Source organism: Schistocerca cancellata, chromosome 2 (genome assembly GCF_023864275.1).
Source record: "Schistocerca cancellata isolate TAMUIC-IGC-003103 chromosome 2, iqSchCanc2.1, whole genome shotgun sequence".
Classification (NCBI taxonomy): Eukaryota; Metazoa; Arthropoda; class Insecta; order Orthoptera; family Acrididae; genus Schistocerca; species Schistocerca cancellata.
Genome location: NC_064627.1, coordinates 928,311,279 through 928,335,391, shown reverse-complemented (window position 1 = coordinate 928,335,391; position 24,113 = coordinate 928,311,279). Strand labels below are relative to the sequence as shown.

The window sequence follows — 24,113 nt, the reverse complement described above, 5'->3', positions numbered from 1 at the left end:
ACACTATTTTCCATATTGTTTTGCATGCAAGAATAGATTACCATTTTTTTTTTTTTTTAACAGACGAGCACTGTACAGTAGATAGTCATGTGGGAAAGGATGACAGGGGCCACTTATTCACAGAAACACACATAGAAGTGATTTTGACCTAGTACACTGATTGCTAGTTAGTATCAGACTGACTCCTGATTGAAAAATGACTGCCCCTATTTATGGTCTTTATTCAGCCAGGATTTGTCATCATGCTGAAATTCATTCTCTTTTCCAGTACATCACAAATTGTATCTTTCTTATTACTGGTATCTAGTATTAATTATAATTGCTCCACTATAGTCAAGTCAGCATAAGAAGATCCCTGACAACTAGCAGCACTATAAACAGTCTCTAACTGCTAAGGGTATATGACTGTAGATGAAAATAATAGTCATCTGTAGAGCTGTGACAACACTGAGGCATTGCCATAGAGATGTTTACAAAGTCATGTCATGTGACTGGTTGAGACAGGTGTAGGTGTGCGGAGTTGCTGTAGCCAGCCCACTGCAACTCTCAGGAAACTTCTTACACCCACTTGATTATAGGTGCATGATAAAACAATAATTCATTTGACAACATATAAAATAAACTTTCCATAATGATCAGCAGCAAAATATTAATTACAGACCTTCCCTGTGTGGATTTCCCTGTGTGGATTTCCCTGTGAATAAACAATACACAAGTTTTAGCTAAGGTAGATCCAGATAAAAAATCTATGCTGCTCTGTTGCCGGCTTTTATGTGATGATCGATTTTCTTTTTGGCTAAAACACAGTTTGTAAAGTGTTCACTAAATGTTGAGTTCATTAAATGAATTTAACTTAAACTTAATTAATCTATTTGCACAGGAAGTAACTTGTATGTTTACAGTTGCATAATCTGAGAGTCTACCATACACATCTGTGAGCAATACTGCTTTTTTTTCCCATTCATGATATAACAGCACTTCACAATGAAGTGGAAAGTATCAGTTTAATAAAAAGATTATTAATTTATATCTCAAAATTCATCTATTGAGCAGAAGGCGTTGTCATTCAGAAATTCTTTTAATTTGTTTTTCAGTGCTGGTTGGCTGTCTGTCTGACTTTTGATGCTATTTGATAAGTGATGAAAGATTTTAGTGGCAGCATAATTCACCCCTTTCTGTGCCAATGTTAGATTTAACCCAAAATAGTTAAGATTAGCCTTTCTCCAAGTGTATTGCAGCTATGCACATTGATATTGCTTTTGAATTGAGATGGGTTATTAATAACAAATTTAATAAGTGAATATATACATTGCGAAGTTACTGTGAATATCCCTAGTTCCTTAAATAGATGCCTGCAAGTGACCATGGCCGGCCTCCAGCTATTATTCTGATTACGTGCCATGAATACTTGTTTCCTTAATGATGAATTACCTGAAAATAGTGAATTAAAATAGGCATAGTAAGCTAATATATTTATAAGGTTATTGCCAAAATTTGCAGTAATGCTAATAGCATACATAGTTGGACTCAGACATTTCAGCAGATCACCAACGTGTTTCTCCAATTCAGTCTCTCATTGGTGTAACAGCCAAAAATTTGGAATGTTGTGCCTTAGCTACAGACTCCATGGTTATTAATGGTGTTGTGCCATTTCTTGTACAGAAGTGTATATACAGTTTTATCCAAATTGAATGACAATCCATGTGCAGAGACTCACTTAATAATTTTCTGAAAGACATTATTCACAATTTCCTCAGCTAATTCTTGTTTGTTGAGTGTGATTAATATACTAGTATCATCAGCAAATAGAACTAGCTTTGCATCTTCATGAATATAGAGCAGTAAATCTTTAATGTATATTAATGACATTCAGTTATTCAGAGCATCTAATAAATTCTAACATATGATTCTACTTGTCAGGTTTGACCAGTGATGTCATAATTGACCCAAAAATGCTACACACAGACAAAATTTCAACACAATTTTACACTGAGATTTCAAAACAACAATAATTATTCACAAAAAAATGAATATACTATAGAAATAAAAGCTAAGACACATACATACTACAAATTACAATAGTTTGTGTGAGTAATTACTGAACCATGAATTATATCACAAACTAGATATGATTTTCATAAAAGAAATGGAAATACCATACATGAAATAAATTAAAATCATAACTTACACAAGTAACTAAAACAGCCACAGACAGCCTCTGACATCTACTGTAATCCCAGTATTCCGCATTGTAATCTCACGACATTATTCATAATGCAAATGGTTTAAATCGGCTCTGAGCACTATGGGACTTAAGATCTGTGGTCATCAGTCCCCTAGAACTTAGAACTACTTAAACCTAACTAACCTAAGGACACCACACACATCCATGCCCAAGTCAGGATTCGAACCTGCGACCGTAGCAGTCACGTGGTTCCAGACTGAAGCGGCTAGAACCGCACGGCCACACTGGCCAGCTATTATTCGTAATAATAAATATTTAATCTAATGGGACTAACTTGGAAAAGTGGGGGTTTTGGGCAAGGGCAAACTAAAATCTAACACAACAATGGAAAAACCATGCATACAGTAAAGTAATTGGGTAGATAAAAAGTTACTCACCAAGCAGCAGTATGAGAACACACATATAAAAAGTATTAAAGTTTTCAAGGTTTCAGTGTGAGTGGCTCCTCCTTCTGACAGAACTGTTGAAAGTTAAGGAAGAGGGATGAAGGAAAAGTACTGGTGAGATTTAGGAAACAGGGTATAGTTTGGAAAAGTTGCACAGAAACCCAGGGTAGGAGGCACTTACCATATGTGAAGAGAAGGAATCTGTTTTCAACCTTTTGTGCTAGTCCTCTTGTTTATTTATCTGTACCACCTGTATTAACAAACATCTTGCCTCTACATCATTTCTAGTACTGATTTACATGCATGTAGATTGGTCCATTATTATTTATGAATTTGCATATAGCAATTTGTTAACACTTCACTACACTGCAGGACCTTCTCCCAATAGTCTTTCATGGATTTATTTGCAAATTTGACAGCTATTTTCTTTCCAACGTTCACTTACATTCCTTATATGTATTTCTTTCGCTTTTTGTGCTTTCATTTTTCACCAAACTGCTCTGATCAACTTTTACTGCCATCTTCTGCATTACTTCATTACAGTCTCTCTATTGACTTCCTATTTCCATTTGCCCAGTTTTTAAAATTTTGTCTGTTTTCATGATGCTCCCAATCGATATTTTTTTCTTTTCCAGTCATAATTTATAGATGAGTTCATCGGCATACTCCCACAAGTGCTGATGTGCACCTTGTACCCATGTGTGGAGTTCTGGGCAATTTCCTCCCTCATTGCACCTTTTCATTATCATGGATAACAAGATCGAAGGTGTGTTGGTCTTTTGGTCATGCGTGCTTGGGAACTGGGTGACATCTCATCACTTTTTCTCAGCAGTTCATTCCTATTTCTCTGCATCATCCACAGGTGTTTCCTCATGGCTGTTTACCATGACCTGTGACACTGCATTTGCTACTGGTCATCATTGTTTTGACTTCCCACTTCTCTGTCGTCTCCTCCTTATTATGAGCACTATTGTGTAGCATCTCGAAATTCTTGTTGGTTTCTTTAAAAAAGTCTCTTGCACACCAAAATTAAAATAATGGAAACTAAGAAAACACAGCATCAAATTTTTTTGATTATATTACATATGCAAAACAACAACTAAAAACATAAGAAAAGTAGAGTCATTACAACATTGGATCTTGCCAAGCATGTGATTCCAATAGACTGAAAGGTTAAAAAAACTGAAGATAAAATACTGCACTAAACCAACAAAAGTACAGAGTATCTCATATTACCTCTCCCAACAACAGATTTTACAGCCCCTGAGAAGTATTAGTAAAGCCCTGCTCATAATCTGAATATTGTGGTTAATTAGCAAATGTTTGTCCCACCTACAGCCCAGCCACTTTCAACAAAAAAACCTGTCAGAATCCTCTTAGACATACTCTCTTGTCAAAGAAATTAGAACCAATTTAGTACAGTTTGGCACTGCCTAAAAATGACATCTGCACATCTCCCCCCTCCCGTTCCCCCCAGAACTTACTGCCCTCAAAAACTGAAAGTTGAACAACATCATGCTCTCTTCCACTCTTCAACTTGAACTCTAACCTCCCCCCCCCTCCCCAATGAACCCATATACTTAATAAATTCCTCATAAAACTTCTGACAAAAATCAAATGGTCCACAACAGCACCACAAATGCCCAGTTTCATGCATGGCAAAACATTCAGATGATTTGCAACAAAAATGATAAGTCAGTATGATGATGACCTCCAAATTCAGCCTTGTCCTTTTAAACCAAGAGTCTCTTCTCCAAATGTTCGGTTAATCTGAACATGAAAAATGTTAGATTAAGTATGGAAAACTGTGGATTTAACTGCTGTACATACACACTATTTTAATTTACACAGTACAGTAAACATGTATTAGAACAATTGGCAAGAAAACATTAGATTTGAACAATGCATAACAATGAAACAAAAGCTGTCAAACTTACTAAAATACAATGGACATTTTATCCCTACTTTTTAGATGACAAAAAGCCAGTCATTGTTTTTTAACGTAATGAAGACAGTCTGTGATAAGATGCATAGTTGCACCATCGTCTCATAAATGTCAAATCAGCGGGTGTAGCAGTTGGCTGTTGCTCCGAATAACGTAGTGAGAGGTCAAGGGCTTCTGCTTCATCACTGAGTGGCACCAGCAGTAAGGTTCTCCACACATACCCCAACCGCTGCCATCCACTCATCTACGTATCCTTCACTAGCTTCTTCACATCCAGTGATTGTCTGTATCATTTGTAGTTGACTTTCCTCTTCATTTTCAACTAGGTTGTCCTGAAATTCAAGAGAGGTCCACAGTTTTCTCCACAATTTTCTCAGAGTATTTTCTGAAATATTCTGCCATGCCTCAGCAGCCCAATAAATAACATTCCTCACATTGGTCTTTTTTATTTTGTCCACTAAAGGAATGCTATCATCTTGGATCAGCATTGTTAAAAATTGTTTTCTGTAAATCATTTTCAATGTTTGCAGTATATCCTGGTCCATCAGCTGTAGAAGTGGTATGACATTCATCAACAAAAACTTCGCTACAATTTCTCTGTCACATAATTCCTCAGTGCTGGGGTGAGATGGTGCATTACCAATCAAAAGGATTGCATGGGGAGACAAATTATTTTAAGAAAACCATTGAACAGAGGGAGCAAGCTGGCCATGAAACCATTCCTTGAACAGCTTACCATCCATCCATGCTTTTTTCTGGTTGCGATAATATACAGGTAGGGACTTCATGTTGTGGTTTTTAAAAGCTCTGGGCCTAGCAGATTTGCCCATCAGCATTAAAGGCAGATTGTGATCACCAGCAGCCTTGCTGTACACTAATAAAGTTACACAATCTTTGCACATTTTAAAACCAGGAGCACGGTCTTCTGCTTTTGATGCCAGGCTTTTTGTTTGCAATGCCCTAAAATTAAGGCCAGTCTCATCAGTGTTATAAAATTGTTGGGGAGAATAATTTCCCTCTCTTACCATTTTTTCAAACTCACCCAAGTATTTCTTCACTGCATCACAGTCAGAAGAAAGCTCTCCAGTAATTGTTATCTGCCAGATCCCATGACATTTTTTGAATCTGTCCATCCAACCCATACTCATACTAAAAGACTGATCACCATTTATTAACTTGTTCAGGTAAACAGCCTTCTCCTGAATCAGTGCTCCACTCAAAGGAGTTCCCCTTTCTCTTTCCTGCATAAACAAAAGTAAAAGAGCTTGATCCACTTTATCATACTTTATCATACTAAACTCTTGTAAGACGATGAATTCTAAGGGCTGTATATGGCCACATATACCCACATGAATGGTACACTTTCCTGTAGGTTTTACATACTTCCCATTTGCCACCTTCATCAGAGAAGTTTTGTTGTCGACAAATACGGTTTTCTGCAACTGGTGACAGTAATTCTCCTAAATGACTGAATATGATGCTCCAGAGTGCACAAGAGCTTGGGCTGGTTGGCCATCCATGAGGATATCAATGTAGTTTCCTATCATTTTTGTAGTGACTGATGACAGAGGATATTTCTCTTCAGTGGCCTCACCTCGAAGGAAGTTCGCAACTTTTAGTTTTCCAGGTTGTGGCAGCTAGGTGATTTGCTGGAGCTTCTAAATGGTGATGGAGACCTTGATCAGCGTGTTGGGGAGCGTCCTCTCCAGTGGACAGCTTGCAATGATGGTGACCTACATTGTCCTGCACCCACCACACCTTCTCGTTCATCTTTGTCGTCTCGGAGTTGGCATTGGTTAAGATTGGTCTGCTGTCTTATAGCATGGGTGTCGTCACTTATCCGCCACCTTTCTCGACAATAGTGCACCACATGTCCTGGTCATCCACAGTGGAAACATACTGGTTGGTTATCCTGGGTCCTTCCATACGTCAGCCTTATTTGGTGCCCAAACAGGTTCCTCATGCGGCATTGTAGGAATGTAACTCCGCCAGGGTCTCAAATTTTTCACCATTTTAAAGGGAAATAAAGGACAAGAGATTGGGTTCAATGTCTGTTCCACTTCCTCCCTATGACCTCTTGAAGCGTCTTGGTTTTTTGCTCACTGTAAATCCAAGTGCCTTCTGAACTTCCTCTCTCACTATCTGACGAAGAACACTTGTGAAATCAGTTGCTTCCTCCATCACAGACATCGATACTATGTTTGGAAGCCATTCAAAGTTCTTGCGTATAATTCTTTTTTGATGCATTGTCTCGATATACTGGCACCATTTTATGAAGTCATCTGCTGTAGAAACCTCCTTCAGGAGTAGGGCTTGATACATGTCCTCAGCAACACCCTTCATTTATTTATTTATTTATTTAGTCCTTCAAATCCTACATGTATAGAATGTATACAAGTATATTGGACATGGTTAGGTCTTTACAAGATAAAATACAGTTTGTATTGCATTCCTAAGGACTAGATATTGAAGTAATTTAGCAAATAATCATATATACAACAAACATTAGAGGCAACATACAAAGTAGAATATTCATAATGCATCTTTATTTTTGCTGTATGTTTTCTAGGTACTCTGTCAGACTGTTAAAGCAATGATCAATTAAATATGCCTTTAGTTCAGCCTTACAACTACTGAAATTACTTTCTGATTTAATATGGTTAGGCAGATTATTGTAAATTTTTATCCCAATACGTAGAGTGCCTTTTTGGTGCAATGATGTTCTCATCTGTTTCATGTGAAGGTGAGATATTTGCCTGGTATTGTATGCATGTATATCTTCATTTTTTAATAAGATATCTGGGTGGCTATCAATATATTGTTTGATGAAAGCTGATGTTTCATAGATAAAAATGCAAGGAAGAGGAAGAACTGACAGTTTTTTTTAATATGGGTCTGCATGATTTCATATTGTTCACCCCTTCAATAATTCTTAATATCCTCTTTTGCATCCTGAAAAGTTTAATATTTGTTGTTGCATTGCCCCAGAGGATTATGCCATTTTTAATTACAGAATGCACATAGGATTAGTATACATTCAACAGGCTGGCTTTGCTGAAACAAGTTTTTAAGATCCTTATCATGTAGCAGGTTTTGCTTAATTTTCTTTGCAAATATTCAATGTGTACCTCCCATTTTGTGTTGTTCTGGAGCCAGAGGCCCAGAAATTTTGTGCTGTCAACACTTTCAAGAACTCTTTCCCTTAGTTCTATATGCATGTTTGGGTGGTGTCTTCCATTTAGTTTATAGGAGCTCAGTGCTTCTGTCTTTTCTTTGTTTATAATTAACTTGTTATAGCTGAACCACTGTGCTACACTGTTCATTATTTGAATAGCAGAGTCTTTTAGTTTTTCTTCTGTTTTACCATTAATAAGAAAGCTTGTATCATCTGCAAATTGGAGGGTAGTTTGGCACTACTTGTTGTACATAATATCACTGACATAGAGGAGAAACAGAATGGGTCCTTTTACTGATCCTTGAGGGACACCATATTTCACATTTTCACATCCTGAATAGTAGTAGCTGATTTTGTTATGGTTAGTATATTGCACTTCAACCATGTTTTGCGACCACATAGGTATGTCCTGAGCCACTCTTTGGATATACCTCTAATTCCTAATAGGTCAAGCTTCTGCAGTAGGGCATTATGGTCAATGACATCAAAAGCTTTGAATAAATCAAAATGTATGCCCATCACAAACTCACTTGCATCGAGGTTAGTATAGTATATGTGCAACCTCATCTTCCTCCTTCATTCTAGGATCCACTATTTTACACAGCTCCAAGACGTCTTGAATATAGATGCTGTAGTTTCTCCTGGATGCTGTGCCCTGCACTTTAATTTATCTTCAGCTTTGCACTTCCGTCATTGTGTGTTGCCGAAATACTTATGCTTTGCTGCCTGGAATACTTCCCAGCTTGTGAACTTCTCCTCATTGTTCTCATACCATTGCTTGGCAGTGGCCTCCAAGTAGAAAAATATGTTAGCCAAACACACGGTGTCATCCCATTGGTTAAATTTGGCTATACTCTCATATACCTTCAGCCAGTTGTTTGGATCTTGGCCATCATCACCAGAGAACCTGGAAGTATGTCTTGTGTGCTGGCACACAGTTGCTATCATCTTAACATCCTCTTATTCTTATGTATCCGATAGATTGTGATCTGTTGAATATGGCTGGAACTTGGGTTTCTCGCCACATAAATGGCGGCTCTGTTGTGACCTGATGGAAGCCACTGTGTAGTCGATAATGTATGCTATCACAAGTTCTGATACCCAGCATTTCCACCAGAATAATGTCACATAGAAGAAAGTGTAATTAGATGAATGATGAGCACTAACTTCACTTAATGAAGGTTTATTCAGCATTCGCACATACAAGAGTGCGGAGCAAACTGCCTCCAGCCAGAACACATACAGTACATATACAGCTACAGAACATTCCAGTACAATGATTCTTGGCTTTTGTGGATACTTCTAGAATGTACTGGAACCAAATATAGAAATTAAAATTTTGCAGTCTGTGTAAGTTTTGAACTCACAATCCTCCAGGCAACAGTTTAGTATCGTAACCACTACACCATGGTGCTACTCAGCTTCTTTTGTGACAATATTACTGACCTCTTTAACATCCCTGATTTTCTTACAATTTTTCTTGATAGTTATGTCCCCGCTGTTTTTCATGTCTACACCTTCCCTCTTTTTCTTTATGCCTGTGGAATTATTAGAAGGTATAATTCCTTACATTATGGCTGCTTGCTTTAAATATGATTGATGTAGTCCTAGATTGCAATTAAAGATACAAAAGCTCTAGGGCGCTCAAGCACTTGCCATTTATAGCACTGACCTAACTTATCCATGAATTCTTTAATGTTGACAGACTCCAACTTTTGCTTTTGCAGCAATCCAGAAGTTCTGGGCCCTACCAGTAGCTGTCAGTATCTGTGACATGGGTCCCTGTAAGATCATGAGGTAAGCATTTGGAGTACTGATTCAACCATTATCAGATGCTGGAATGAAATGAGAGATGAATGGGATTGGGGATAATAGCATGAGTTACAATACAAGATGTGTAACAAGTTTTTTTTTAAACTGCAGACGTTAGTGCACTGTCTGTCTCTGTAACACCTTAAATTCTTACTGGTGTTGTAATTGACACAGGTTGGTATAGCTCTTCCATGTAAATTTCAGTTAGACAAAAATAACAATAGTTTTATGTTCAAAATTATCATCATCAATTTTATGTAAACTCTGAGTACTAACAGTGACAATTCGAGACTGGATAGTGATATTTTATTCATTATAGGAAAGATTATGATAGTCTATGGATAATCTAAAAGTATAAACTGAAGGAAGACTTTGAATACAATCAGAATAACTGATTTAAAAAACAGGTTTCTGTTTGCTGGGAAGTTAAAGTACAGTATGAAGTCATTTAAGACAGTTGTAGTTTGAATGACACAGTAAATTACTACTCCCAACATAATTATCTCGACATAGTTGTCATGTGTAAGGCAACTGCAGACAATTTTTGTAATTGCACTGCAGATAAATTTTGATGCTACCAGCCTGCAAGATGTGATTGCTTTTGGTGGGACATACACCTGTTGACAAGGATATATTGCCAGTGGTGAAGAGCACTTGGCATAGTCAGTCTTTGCCACAATCCATGTCTTGCATCACATAGAAGGAAAAGATTCACAGAGTTTTCTTGTAAATTTCATGTAAGCTGAAAGTTGTTTTCTGCAGAAAATGGTTTTTCAAGTTCATGAATGTGTTTACAAATGCAGTGTATGTAAAAGTGTTATTACTTACACTGATAAATATTTGTTCTGCTCAATATTCCATTCATTAGTTACAGAAAAATATTTCAATAACAGGAAAGATATGAGAAGAATTTACTCCAGAAAATTTTATTCAGAAAATTCAGTGACAAAATCACTTTTGTATCTTTTTCTACTTCTTCTTCTTCCCTCTTTCTTCCTAGGCTAAAGGCCATTTCTTTCAGTATCCCATAGTCTACCCTGAGGTTGTCACACCATATTTTGTTTTGGACACCCAATATTTCTTTTACCAGTTGGTAATTTACTTCTTATGATTTTCACAAACTTCTGTCCGTACATCCTGTCTATGTGTTCATTTCATTCATGCCTTCTCTTATGTACCCACTCATTAATGGAGTCCACTTTAAATCCTTTTCCAATGCCTTCGCTTCTCTCTCTATCTTTCAGTGTCTATCATATAATCCTTTGCAGAATTTTCATTTCCATGGTTCCCAAACACCTTCTTGTTTATGATGTTTCTGGCCTTGTGTCAGCTGTGTATGTCATAATAATTGGTCTCGCTATTGTTTCGTATAGTCTTGCTTTTTTTGCCTCTTTTCCTATGTGCTTGTTTTGCCAAACAGTATCATTTAAACAGCCTGACACTTTATTTGCTTTTATTACTTGTTCTCTAATTTCCTTTGTGATATTTCCACTGCTGGATAACTCAATACCAAGATACTTAGATGTCATTACCTGTTGAATATATTTTCCATCCAATTCCAATTTTCATGTAATTGGTTACACAGATGTTGTCATACATTTGATTTTTTGAGTGGATATGAACATATTTAGGTTCTTGGCTGCCATGTTAAATACAAAGGGCTATTCAAAAAGTAGGAACAGATTTCAGACTTTTATTACTTCCAAACTACAAAAGATAGAAACACAATGCCTACATTCCTGGAAAGAGACACGTTCAAATTTTTATGGGTTGGGTAGGGTTGTTTGGGGGAAGAGACCAAACAGCAAGGTCATTGGTCTCATCAGAGTATGGAAGTATGGCGAAGGAAGTCGGCTGTGCCCTTTCAAAGGAACCATCCCAGTATTTGCAGGGAGCGATTCAGGGAAATCACAGAAAACCTAAATCAGGGTGGCCGGACACGAAATTTTTATGCATTCAATGTGAGCACCATGTGTTACATGACAAATATCAAAATGATGGCACATTTCCTGCCACACACGAAGCAGCTGGTCTCTAATTATCCAATTCACAGCTTCAACAATGTGATGTCACAGACTTTTTAAGTGTGTCAGGCATAGGGAGGATAAAAACATGGTCTTTTATGTAACCCCACAGATAAAAGTCACAAGGAGTGAGGTCTGGAGACCTGGGAGGCCACCGGGAATGAGTTCATCTTCTGCTTCTCCTCTTCCAATCCAACATCCTGGAATGGTGTCATTCAGGTAGCATCAGTTGTGCTTAGGAAATTTTTCTGAGCCAGCCCGGCGTTACTGAATGACACCATTCCAGGACGTTGGATTGGAAGAGGAGGAGCAGGGGATAAACTTCATCACCACTGGCCTCCAAGGTCTCCAGAGCATACCATGTGACTTTTATCTGTGAAATTATGTAGAAGACAGCATTTTTAACACCCCTATCCTGACACCCTCGAAAGTCTGCGCATTGTTGAAGCTGTGAATTTGGTAATGAGAGACCAGCTTCTTCATGTGCGGCAGGAAATGAGCCACCATTTTGATATTGTTGTGTAACACATGCTGCTCACATTGAATGCATAAAAATTAGAAATGTTGTCTTTCCAGGGACATTGAAATTGTGTTACTGTCTTTTGTAGCAATAAAAGTTTGAAATCTGTTCCTTACTTTTGAATATCCCTGTACATGTAAAAGTTTCTGCAGGTTATCTTCACTGTTTGCCAGCAAACTGCATCATCAGCATAACAAATGATTTTTATTTCTTTGCCTCAATTTTATAACCACTACCAGCCAATACCTTCTTTATCAGCACGTCATGACTGTGTTAAAAAGCAGTGGGCTCACAGAGCCACCTTGGCAAGTACCACTACTAACTGCTAAGCAAGTAGTTAACCTGGAACCAATTTTTCCTGGATGTGGTTGTTGGAATAAATATCTTCATTTGTTTTTATTGAGTTGGAAGGAATCTACTGATTGTAGAGCAAATTAACTGCATCTGTTAACCGAATCCCATCAAAAGCCTTCTGTAAATCAATCAGACAAAGATAAGCTGGGCTGTTGTATTCAGTGGACTTCTCTACAACTTGTCTAAGAATGAAAACTGCCTCTGTGCTTGACCTACCACATTTAAAACCACACTGCCCCTCTGAAAGGGTTATAATGCTTTTTACTTTATTTCCTATCATTTTTATTAGGTGATTAAGAACTGAACTCAATAGTTTTATGCCTCTGTAGTTGCAAGGGTCTTTCATATCCCATTATTTTGTGCATGAAAATTCTAGTGCTAGTTTTCCATTTGTTTGGAATGTTATTCTAACACTCCTGAAAACAGCTGCCAATATGATTTGGGCTCTAATCACCTGACAAAGCTTGTGATCCCTTGCCAATGACTGTCAACAAGAAGGTTGTGATTCTTGTTACAGTCATGGGCAACAGATCACTTCTTGTGTAAATAAAGTGGCAGAAGCTGTGAAAGCAACAGGTTAAGCCTGAGGCACCCCTGTCTCAAGTAACAAAGTAACTTCATTCGGATGATAACAGTAAGTTGTTATCAAAGGATCATGTTGTATTATTTGGTGGCTCATATGACATGTACCAGAATGAAACTTCAGTAGACTGCCAAGAACTAAAGGAGTGCTTGAGTTATCTGAGATGCCCAAAGGGTATATATGTGAACATTCTGCACTGATATGATTTACTGCCCTGGTCATGTGTGAACAAAGATAGCAGCACTGCAAATGAACAACTCTCAAAATATGCAGCCAGTTTACAAATGTGAATGTCCTGAACATTGATAATATTGGCCATAGATATACATCAATTTAAATTACATTCCTATTGCTTTTAGTTTGGGAGCTACAACCCTTCAAAGTTTCAGGTGCAGATACCACACGCTGTACATAATATATGGCTGTGTGGTGGGTGATGGATGTTCTGATGGTGGGAAGTTGATTTAAATGAGATGTTCAAATGTGTGCCCATGTTACTGAATGCACAATGCAATGCACTTTCTATCATGCTGCATCCACATATAGACTCTCGTGTGTAGATACACATGTTCAAGGAGACCACCCAAACTGTCAACTATAAATGCGCGATATAACTCACCTGTCAGTGTACCTGGAACATAGTGTGGACCAATGATTTCATCCCCAAGGATTCCACACCATACATTAATAGACCACCTACTTTGATGGTCGAGAGGTCGTACCCACCGAGGATTGTCTGCGACCCAGCAGTGCATGTTATGGTATATTCACTGCACCATAATTTGTGAACGTGGACTCATCAGAGAACATAACACCTTGTAAAGACTCCAGCGTGAAATTATGCATGGCTCATTCACAGAATGTAACTCTCACACAGAAATAATTCCCATCCAGCTCCTGGGTCAGTGACAGGTAGTACAGGTGAAACCTGTGGCCATGTACTATATGCCACACAGATGTGAGACGGACACCAGCGACTGCAGCAATGGCTCGTAAGCTGACGTGAGGATCATGGTGTACTGCAGCTAAAACGAACACCTCTGTGTCCTTACTTCTTGCAGTTCTTCATCTGTTAATGTGGTGCATTACCAAGCTGCCAGTTTCCCGAAGTTGTTGTTTAGCACATAAGAACGTAATGGCTGCTGGAACTCATCATCTAGGATATCTCACTGCGTACACCATGGCTGCTTCAGTGGCATCGTGTCGGCACTAGCCGAGCATCAGCAACATGTACTCATTGTTCGTGTAAGCCATCTTCATCTGATGTCAGTAACTGTGGTATATTGAGCCCACATTTGTTTGTGTGTCTTGAACTGTTGGGTATACGGCTGGGTGCAGCGACAGTTGGCAGTCTAACAGCGCATCGAGGAAGCTTCTCGCTCCGTGACACCAGCGACGTTACAACTTGGCTGTGCCACATTTAGAAGTCACATTGCGTTATGCACAGGATGTGAGATATTTGCCCCTGGAACTTTGAGGGGTTGTAGCTACCAAACTAAAAGTGGTAGGAATGTAATTTAAATTGATGTATACACAGCTGGTGTTACTGATTCCAGTGCATGGTACAAACAACTATTGTTTCATTTTAAAAATTGTATCTTTATGCTGTAACTCTTCACATAATAACACAATAAACTATGTTCATAGCTCCGCAGACAGTGTAACTTTTCTTATAGTGACGTACCACAATAAATATTTCTGTTGCCTATTACTTTGTAACTTACAGAGGCAAACACATTTAGTGAAACACCCTGTATGTAATCAGGAAGGCCAAACAGCTGTGTTAGTCAGAAAAAATTAGCAAGTCAAACAGTTAACTGAAAATCATATGGAACATCATCAAAAATGAGACAAACAGGAACATAAAATCTGAAAAAACAGGGCTCCACAGTCCTCTGGTAGTGGTTCAGACAAGAAGAATGAAAAAGTTGCAACCTCTGATGTTAATCTTTTTTTCTCACTGTAACTCAAAGAACATGGAACCATAATAAACAATTTCCCACAAAGGCTATAGAGCTACTAAATCACATGCAAATCAATCCAAATGTAGCACTTCATTTCAAAAGTACAGTTCCTTAAGAAGTTGAAAAAATCATAAAATTGCTTGAAAGCTCTGGATCTTCTGGACATGATGGAATATCAAATAGGATTTTAAAATCATGTGCAGACTTAATCAGCTACAAATTATGCTAGTATGTAACCAGTCAATGAAAACTGGGACATTTCTGGGTAAATTGAGATAAGCGATAGTGATGCCCATCCAAAAAAGTGGGGCAAGGAATGTACTATCCAATTATTGGCCCATCTCTTTGCTGCCAGTGTTCTCAAAGGTGTTTGAGAGAGTAGTTTATGATAGGATTTATGACCATATGACACAAAATAGCTTACAGACATCTACACAGTTTCACTTATGTAAGGGATTCTCCACAGAGAGAGCTATATTTAGCCTAAAAGATGAAAATCTAGGTGAATTAAATTTCAGAAGGTGTCCAATAGGGACCTCTTGTGATCTTGCCAAGGCTTTCAACTGTGTAGATAATAACACTTTACAAAAATGTTTCCACATTATGGCATCAAAGACAAACCTTTGACATGGCTAGAATCTTATCTACACAATAGGAAGCAAAGAGTTATCTTTATGGAGGCAGGCATAACAATAAACTCAGACTGGGTGTAATATGACATGGTTCAAATGTTTTTTTTTTTTTTTTGTGAAGTTTGGGATATGTATCCTGGCGTAACACAACAAAAACAGAATACCATATCATATTATGTATATCCTCCACCAAATAAATAATACGTATCTTATATAATCCGGGGTGCTGCTCCTTAATGCTGCCGTAGGTTCATCTTGATGTTACTGCATCACCACACGGGAATCATGCAATAGTTAAAAAAAATTTCCAGTATTTCGTCTTCATGAAGAGTTTTTTATTGACTTAACAATATCTCATGACTGATGCAAGATTGACTTCAGACTGACCTCTGGCGGTGTTCAAATTGCCTCTATTTATATGATTTTAAGCAATTACTGTCATTGTTACATATTAAACTTTTAGAATTATACAATTAAAATTTTTACATACATCTTCCCAAATTACATAGAAATTTATATGAAGTAAAAGTGAATAATTTCGTACATAGACAGGAAAGAATCTGTATCTGTTAAGACCATAAATGACATTTTTAACTGAAAAGTGACTTTAGTCACTCAATTAATTTTAAATGCTTAAGTAAAAGAGCTGTAAAATAATGTATAAAAAATAACTGGCTGTATTAATATGCCTAAGATGTAAAGTATTTTGACAAGAATCAATTTACTGTTTAATTGTTACCTGTAAGGCTAAGATCTAGGGGTATTATATGTTTGTAACTGTACTTGATGTTTGCAAAAGCCATCATATTGATGACTCCATGCAAAAAAAATCTAAATAAAAATAAAAATATTTTATTATTTCAACAATACAATTTGTTAATTTGCATACTTCATTTTACATACTTAAAGAATGATCACCCTATCATTTTCAGGCGGACACAGAGATTAGTTTTATTGAATAAAAGGCCTAGATTAAATTAATTAAATTTTGTGCGACTAAAATTTTACATTTCTATATAGTCATAATTACAGTTTTCTTAACTAACAACAATTAGAACATGAGCATATTTGGCTTTGACTGAAAAATTATCATGTCACATTTCTATTAGGGATACAAGCAATTTTATAGCTTGAAAACATAAAAACAGCTGTCTTGTGATGACTAGAAATATCAGAATTTTAATTGTTAATTACTCCAAAATTACAATAGCAAAATTATTCCTACAATGTGCCAGAAGTTTGTACAATGTACAAATTGTGATGGTACATTAGCTTTTAATCCAACATGTTTCCTTTATTGTGCATACTGGTGAAGCCCAACGTAAACAATGTCAAAACTATAGCTTAAATTAGTGAAAATCACAGATTTGCTGTAAAAAACAAAAATCTTCAGTGTATTTGGATCCAGATAACCAGAAAAGACAAAACCAAAGCAACAGTTTAAATTGGTGTAAATTATTGATATTACACATATGCTCTCTTCGGGGGAGTAGGGATAACAGTGGAAGAGGATACAGGATCCCAAAAGGGTTGTGGTATTACTTGGGGAAATGTAAAATATGGTGTCCAGGGCTTGATCCTTGGATGGCTGATTTTCCTGAGCTACATTAATGACCTACAAATTACAATGAATGATAGAGCAAAAATAGTTATGTTTGCAGATGATACGAGTATTCTGATCAACAGTCCCAACTGTTCAATGTATGATACAGAGCTGACAGTCACAAACCAAATACACAAATGGTTTACAGCAAATACCATACCCCTAATTTTTTCAAAAACTAACATTATATAGTTTCAGACAGTAAATAACTTCATGTTTCTGAAAAGGAGATCAACAACCAAAGACTTTATGAAACCACACATGCAAGATTCCTAGTCATCCAGATCGAGATAGACAGCCAGCTAAAATAGAGGGAATAAATTGAGTAACTGGTCAAAAAACCTTAGCAGAGCATCCCTAAGAACTATTTATCACCTTGTTGACAGAGAAATATTGCTTTTGTCATATCTTGCATATTTCCATTCTATAGTCTCCAATGGTATTATATTCTGGAAAAATGCTACGGGAGTTGGAAAAGTCTTCAAATTACAACAATGAGGTGTGAGGTTAATATGCGGCATCTCTAACACAACATCCTGCAGATGTCACTTTAAGACTCTCAGGACATTTATTGTTACAAATCAATATATGTACTCACTAATGATGATTGTAGCCAGCAATAAGGAATTATTCCAGTAAAACTGTGACATTCACAAGCGTAAGACAGGACAGGGGAAAAAGTTCCAGTGAGACTCTGCAAGTCTCACAGAAGTCCATAGGGAGTAACTGAGTCAGGAATAAAAGTATACAACAAGCTTTCCATCAATATAAAAAAGGAAATTAATAACATACAGGTATTCAAAAGGAAACTAAAAACATTCCCAAGAGAACAAACTTTTTATAAAATGAATGAATTTCTAGAGTAATAAGGCACCCTGTTGAGTAAAAATAAAGGAAACCACTTAGGAAACAAACCAACCTTAAAACGAAATCTTTACTTATGTTATGAAGATGAAATTGAGCATTCCTAACATAAATTATAATGATAAAATGTAACTTTATTTATGTCATAGGTTAAAATGTGTACTACAGTTTATTCTACACTATTAGGTATGCATTGAACTTACTTATGTAATGAATATGAAAACTTTGTATTTTAATTTAAATCATAATGACAAAATGTAAATTTATTAATTTATTTGTGGCACTGGGATAAAAATGTGTACTTCCATTCATTCTGCTATTTTAAGCATTCACTTAAACTAATACCAGTAAAATGCAGATGGCAATATTGTCCCCAACAAATTGTTCATAGGAAATAAGTATTTGTATGATACATAAAATTCTCACGTAATTTTGTATTATTTTACTTCACTTGTCCAATATTACTAGTACACTCTTTGTACAATATGTGATGAACAGGACAAAAAAAAATCAGATTAAGTCAAATCAATTTTTAACCAACTTGGTTAATTTTTCAATTACTGGATATCGACCATACTTCAGTAATTAATTGGGGATTCTGTCTTTCTCTGGAGACTTCCCACTTTTTAATATATTCATGGCTTCTTCTACCTCTGCATGTCAAATGGTTACATCGTCATTTACTTGTATACTGATCTCTGATATCTCTTCATGTTCTGTTGATTTTTTTACCTTTATGCATATCTGCTAAATATTTGACCCATCATTTTTCATTTATGTTGTTCATTTTCAAAATTTGATTTAATTCTTTCCTCTGCTTTTGTATCATTCTCCAAATTTGTTCCTGCAACCAACAGAAGTAATGTTCAAAACTTTTAGAAAAAGTTTCCCAGTGTTTCTGTTTATAACAATTCACTAGTGATTTTGTCTCTTTATGAGTTCTTTTGTAATCTTCATAAGACCCTTGTGTTTTGAGCGTTTTACATTTCAAATAGGCACATCTCTGTTTTTACACATTTGTTTAACCTTTTTTCAAAACCATGGTAATCTGTTTGTTTTCCTCTCTTGCTCTAAAACACTTGTACCTGGTGTTTCTTGAGCTGCCGCTTCAATACTTTCTTTATTTTTTTCCAAGCTTGATCTACATTATCCACTGCATTAATGGGTTTCTCTTTTATTTTTTATGCTAATTGTCTCTGATATAAAATTTTTGTAGATTCATTCCATAGTGACTCTGTATTATTTTTTTCTTCTTTTGAAGTTGGTTATTTAGCAGTTTTGCTCCTTCCTATATGAAATCTCACTTTTCTCATGAGTGGGTTGTGTTCACTCCCTATTTTGGCAGAGTTTAAAGTCCTGACATCTAGCTCTGACTGAGGATGGATGTTACTGTTTGTAACAATGTAATCTGTTGTAGATTTATGACCTCTTGTGTTCTGAAAAGTGTGTTTGTACTTCTCTGTGAGTTCACAGCAAGTATTATTTATTCTCAGTTCATGACTTGAACATACATTGATCATAATCTCACCATTATCATTTAGATAGTCTTCATTAAATCATTGTTTAACTCCAGGGATGTCACTATTTCCAAAAGGGGCATTAAAATCCCCCATTATGACTGGAAGTTCATTTAAAGGTATCAGATTGATGACTTCTTGTAACTGCTCATAGAAAGTCTCTCTTTCTGTTCCAGGTTTACAATTCACTGGGCTGTACAGGGAGATAATGTTCAGTTTGTGATGAGCACATTACAGCTTTAGTAAAACTATTCTCTCAAAGACTTATCTGCAATTCTCAATAAGATCTTTGTGTTTTTTGTGGATAAGTATCCCTACTCCTGCTGTACCTCTTGTCTCCTTCTCAGCGCTGCTATAAATGAGTAGGTGCTGGTCATATTCCTTCTACCCTTTGCCTGTCTTTATTGTCTCTTGGAGAACACATATTGAGATTCCATGATATTTTAGTTCTTCTGTAAGCTCGTAATCTTTGTTATTAAAGGATTTTATGTCCCATACTACAATTCACAGAATATGTTTTTTTCCATCTCTTAAACCTGTTCCTAGCATTGGTTGTCATATTTATAGTCAGTCCTTTCTGAGGCACAATACTGATACTCTGAGCATTGAAATAACTTCTCAACTAGGTCACTGACCTGGCTGTCAGTGGGTTTGTTTTTGAGATTTTCATTTCCCTTGGCAGGCTTCTTTCACTACAGCTCAGGAGCCCAAACTGTCCCACCAGTTATGGAGTTCTGATATCTCCTAGCCTTTGGTACTTCTGCACCATTAATCCTGCAGGGCGTCAGAATGCACTTATGTTTTCTTCATGGTTTTCTTCCCTTATCCTTTGGTGATTCAAAACCCTGTTCTGTAATGCAGCAGCTTTGAAGAGCTGAGTTTAGGATGGAAAACAAAATACTCCCTCAGGTGTCAAAACCTAATACTGTTGGGGTTGAAATAACAAGAGTTAGCCAATAGAGGGTGACAGGAAAGGAAATAGAGAGAATTTGACACCAGTAAGTGGACTTAATGCCAGGCTCAGTTCAGGGCCCCACTGTCGCTAACCCATGTACTCTCAACTGTTCCATGTCATGTTGTGTCCTATATAGACCACAGTGAAAGAACTCTAATATTGAATGTTTCGAATGTTTTCATACAATTCAAGTTAAGGTTTTGAATTTGGATCCCACCACTGTATTGTGTTACAACACTCCTCAATTTCCATGACACTATAGTAAACATGCTTTTTAATAAATTTTCCAGTGTTTAATTGAAATACTTCTTATTGCAGCAATAGTCCTCACCAAGAGACTTTTGGTTAAGCACAAGAAAAACCTCTTGCAGTTGAGTTTGTAAACTGACTGCTGCAGCTCACTTAACTGCTATAATGCTGCTTTGACAATGGGTGTAAATCTGCATTTTTATAATAACTGTCAATTTTCAAGACCTGTTGCTATGGTTCAACTGGCCATGTATCTCAGATGGTGATTGGCAGTTACGAATACTGAAAGAAGAAGTCAAGACAGTCTTTTGAATGTAATGATGAGCTTTGCAAATTAAACTGATACAGAGTGTGTATTACAAATACTGGTATAAGACTGCACTACAAAAACACATGCAAGACTGAGAGCAAACTGAGAGCCAAGTGGCTTTTGCCTTGTCACTTGAATACAATACCAGTAACAGTTTACATAATATACCATTATTACAAAACATCTTTTTCCTCAAATTACAGTTAAACTTTATATGTTTTCCTGCCAGTTCTGTGTGGCCTAAATTGCAGAATTATATAAAGAGTTTCTTCGGGTAATAATATTACAAACTGTACAAATAATCCTTGACAAATTATCCTTGACAGTAATATTGTTAACTAATATTTGAATTGTTACTAATATGAGTTGTGTTTTACTGGACATGTGACTTTTGCTGTATAAGATTATCACAGTTAAAAAACAAGAATGTTTAAATGTTGACAATAATTAGGTTATTTTGAAAACAACTAATTACATAATTAAATGAGCTGTGTGACACCTAACCTACTTAAATATGAAATATAAGTGCATTAAAGTTGATACTGTTACAGATTCACATATAAACAAGGTTCACACCTAGCAAGTGCTGTTCATGACATTGGTTACATAATTTATGGTTGCTGTTGTACATAATATTGGTATTGAAATTTAGGGTTCATGTGGTATCATATGGTTCTGCATCCATCACCAACTCAGTCATATTTTAAATTTCACAGTAATGTTTTCTGCAATTTGTAATTGATGGTGTGCTCAGACAATGTCATTTGCTTTAGTGGTTTTCAACTACTAATTCTTCACTTATGTCATACTTGAAGTGTTTGGTAACAAGAAAAGTGGCAGTTCTGTAAGAAAGGATACTGCCATTTTTACATGAATTTTTAGTTTTATTGCGAATAAAATTGACTGAAGTTCTTGTTTTCATAATAAAAATCTCAAAAAAAGTGAAAGAAATTTTGTTATCTATATTAAGTACAAGCACATGTGATTTGTTATAGTTCTGTCTGTTTCATTTGGTTCATTTTTTATTCCTCTCTTCACATGTCTGTGATCCACTGTTGATCTTTTATTCATTACTCTGACGACTAACTAACTAACTAAGCATTAAAGAAACTAGTGCAACACGACTGTACAAGTAATAGTGCACACAGCGCATAATGAGCTAAAGGAAAAGTAATTTCGTATTTTTCAGAAACTGGCATCCAGTATATGTTTTACTAGGAAGAGTTCCCCCTCTCATCATAACACTATTCAAGAACTAAATGTGAGCTTTTCTCTTCTATCATTATTTTTATCATTTTCCCAACCTGTTGTGGTTTACTAGTCATCTGCATACCAGTTATTATATAATTTTAATGATAGATTGCCTCCTTTGCTTTTGGGCACTGACAAATACAGTTGTAATTAACCTTTAACTGCTCACCTCAAACCTTTGTTCTATGTGGGCATGACAACCAACACACTGTCTGTTTCCATGAATGGCCAATGACAAACTGTGGGCAAGAAACAGCTGGACCAACCAGTTGCTGAATACGCTGCCCTAGACAGTGTTTTTCACTTTGATGACTGCTTCACAGCCTATGCCACATGGATTCTTCCTACCAACACCAGCTTTTCTGAACTGTGCAGGTGGAAACTCTCCCTGCAATATATCCTACATTCCCATAACCCTTCTGGTCTCAACCTTCATTAATCATTGTCCTTACCCACCTATCTCCTTCCTGTTCCCACTCCACAGCCTTCTCCTCCACAAGTACCAAGTACTAACACAGTTTGTTTACTCCCCCCCCCCCCCCCCCTTTGCTGTCTAACCTCTCGACTGCACCTAGTTCTAGTTACCCCACTCTCCCTCCACCTTGTCCCTTTATGCTCCCACAAACAACACTTTCCATCTCTCACCCATACCCAGTGCTCTCCCTCCCCCTCCCCACCCTAGCCTCCTCCGTACCCCACTACCCAGATTGCTTCTCCCATCATGCGCAGTTGCTCACAGTCTTATCCCAGCAAATCTCTGCTATATGGTCGGTAGCAGTCTATCCCTTTCGTAACATTGTCATTATTCCATCCTGAACTTTCCATTGTTTGAATGGATATTTGTGTTACATATCAGATTTTTGCCATCGAACTATTCATCTAGTCTGAAAGGTTGTTCAGAAATCCTTTGTTTTCATAGAAATCTTATGTAGATGGATTTTTTGTATTATGTATGATTTTGAAGGTATTCTGCGACTGTTGCACCATATTTGAGAAAATTTTGTATCTGTTTCAAAATAAATTACTGAGGCATAAATCAGAATTGTTAGATATTATTGTCACATTTTAGATTTACCGTCAGCTTTTGAATTGCTGTGAGAAAGCATGAGCATTGATTAGAATTTTGAACCATGAACTTAAAGCAGAAATTATATACATACTAACAATTATTGTTACAGTAAAACTTGATCAAAGTGGAATGTGTATAATTTGGAAATCTGCCCAAACTGTAGAAGCATTTCATTATGCATTCAATATACTTTCATATGGTGATCTTTTGTATAAAGCAGAATGTGCCTAATGTGGAAACAGAATGCAAATTTTAAGACTTAATTAATAATCCATTGTATAATGTAGATAAGTGCTTCTACAGTACTAACGTATTAGAATGTACATTAATTATTCATGACAGTACAAGAACACTGCTTTTAACACAAAGACTATACAGCCCTGACATTGCTGTGAAGCAATACAAAACTGACAAAAAGAGGTTTGGTGCAGTGTGACACTGCAGGTGGAGCCATCAAACCATGTCACTCTGTGGAACAATGCACAGTGTAGGTACATCATATGCAGACACACCATGGAACATCGTCATGGACCTACAAACACTCTCCAGCAATTGTCATAGTGAAAGAGGCGGGTGTTCGATTAAAGAATGGTTTTACTCTGTAAGGTCAAGCACTCCAAAGAAATGCAACACCTGCATTATTTTCTGCCAGTTT

At 36.7% G+C, this 24,113-nt stretch overlaps 1 protein-coding gene across 1 annotated transcript in view; it reads left to right on the top strand.

Annotated features, from left to right (window-relative positions):
* The window catches only part of LOC126162880 (serpin B6-like), a 282,449-nt gene extending 259,559 nt beyond the window's left edge, over positions 1 to 22,890 (top strand). Inside the window, exons 9-10 of the mRNA XM_049919674.1 lie at positions 9,479 to 9,548; positions 20,898 to 22,890. Of these exons, the coding sequence (XP_049775631.1) occupies positions 9,479 to 9,524 (46 nt within the window). The 3' untranslated portion in view covers positions 9,525 to 9,548; positions 20,898 to 22,890. The remainder of the gene's footprint in view (positions 1 to 9,478; positions 9,549 to 20,897) is intronic.
* Positions 22,891 to 24,113: the final 1,223 nt, after the last annotated feature.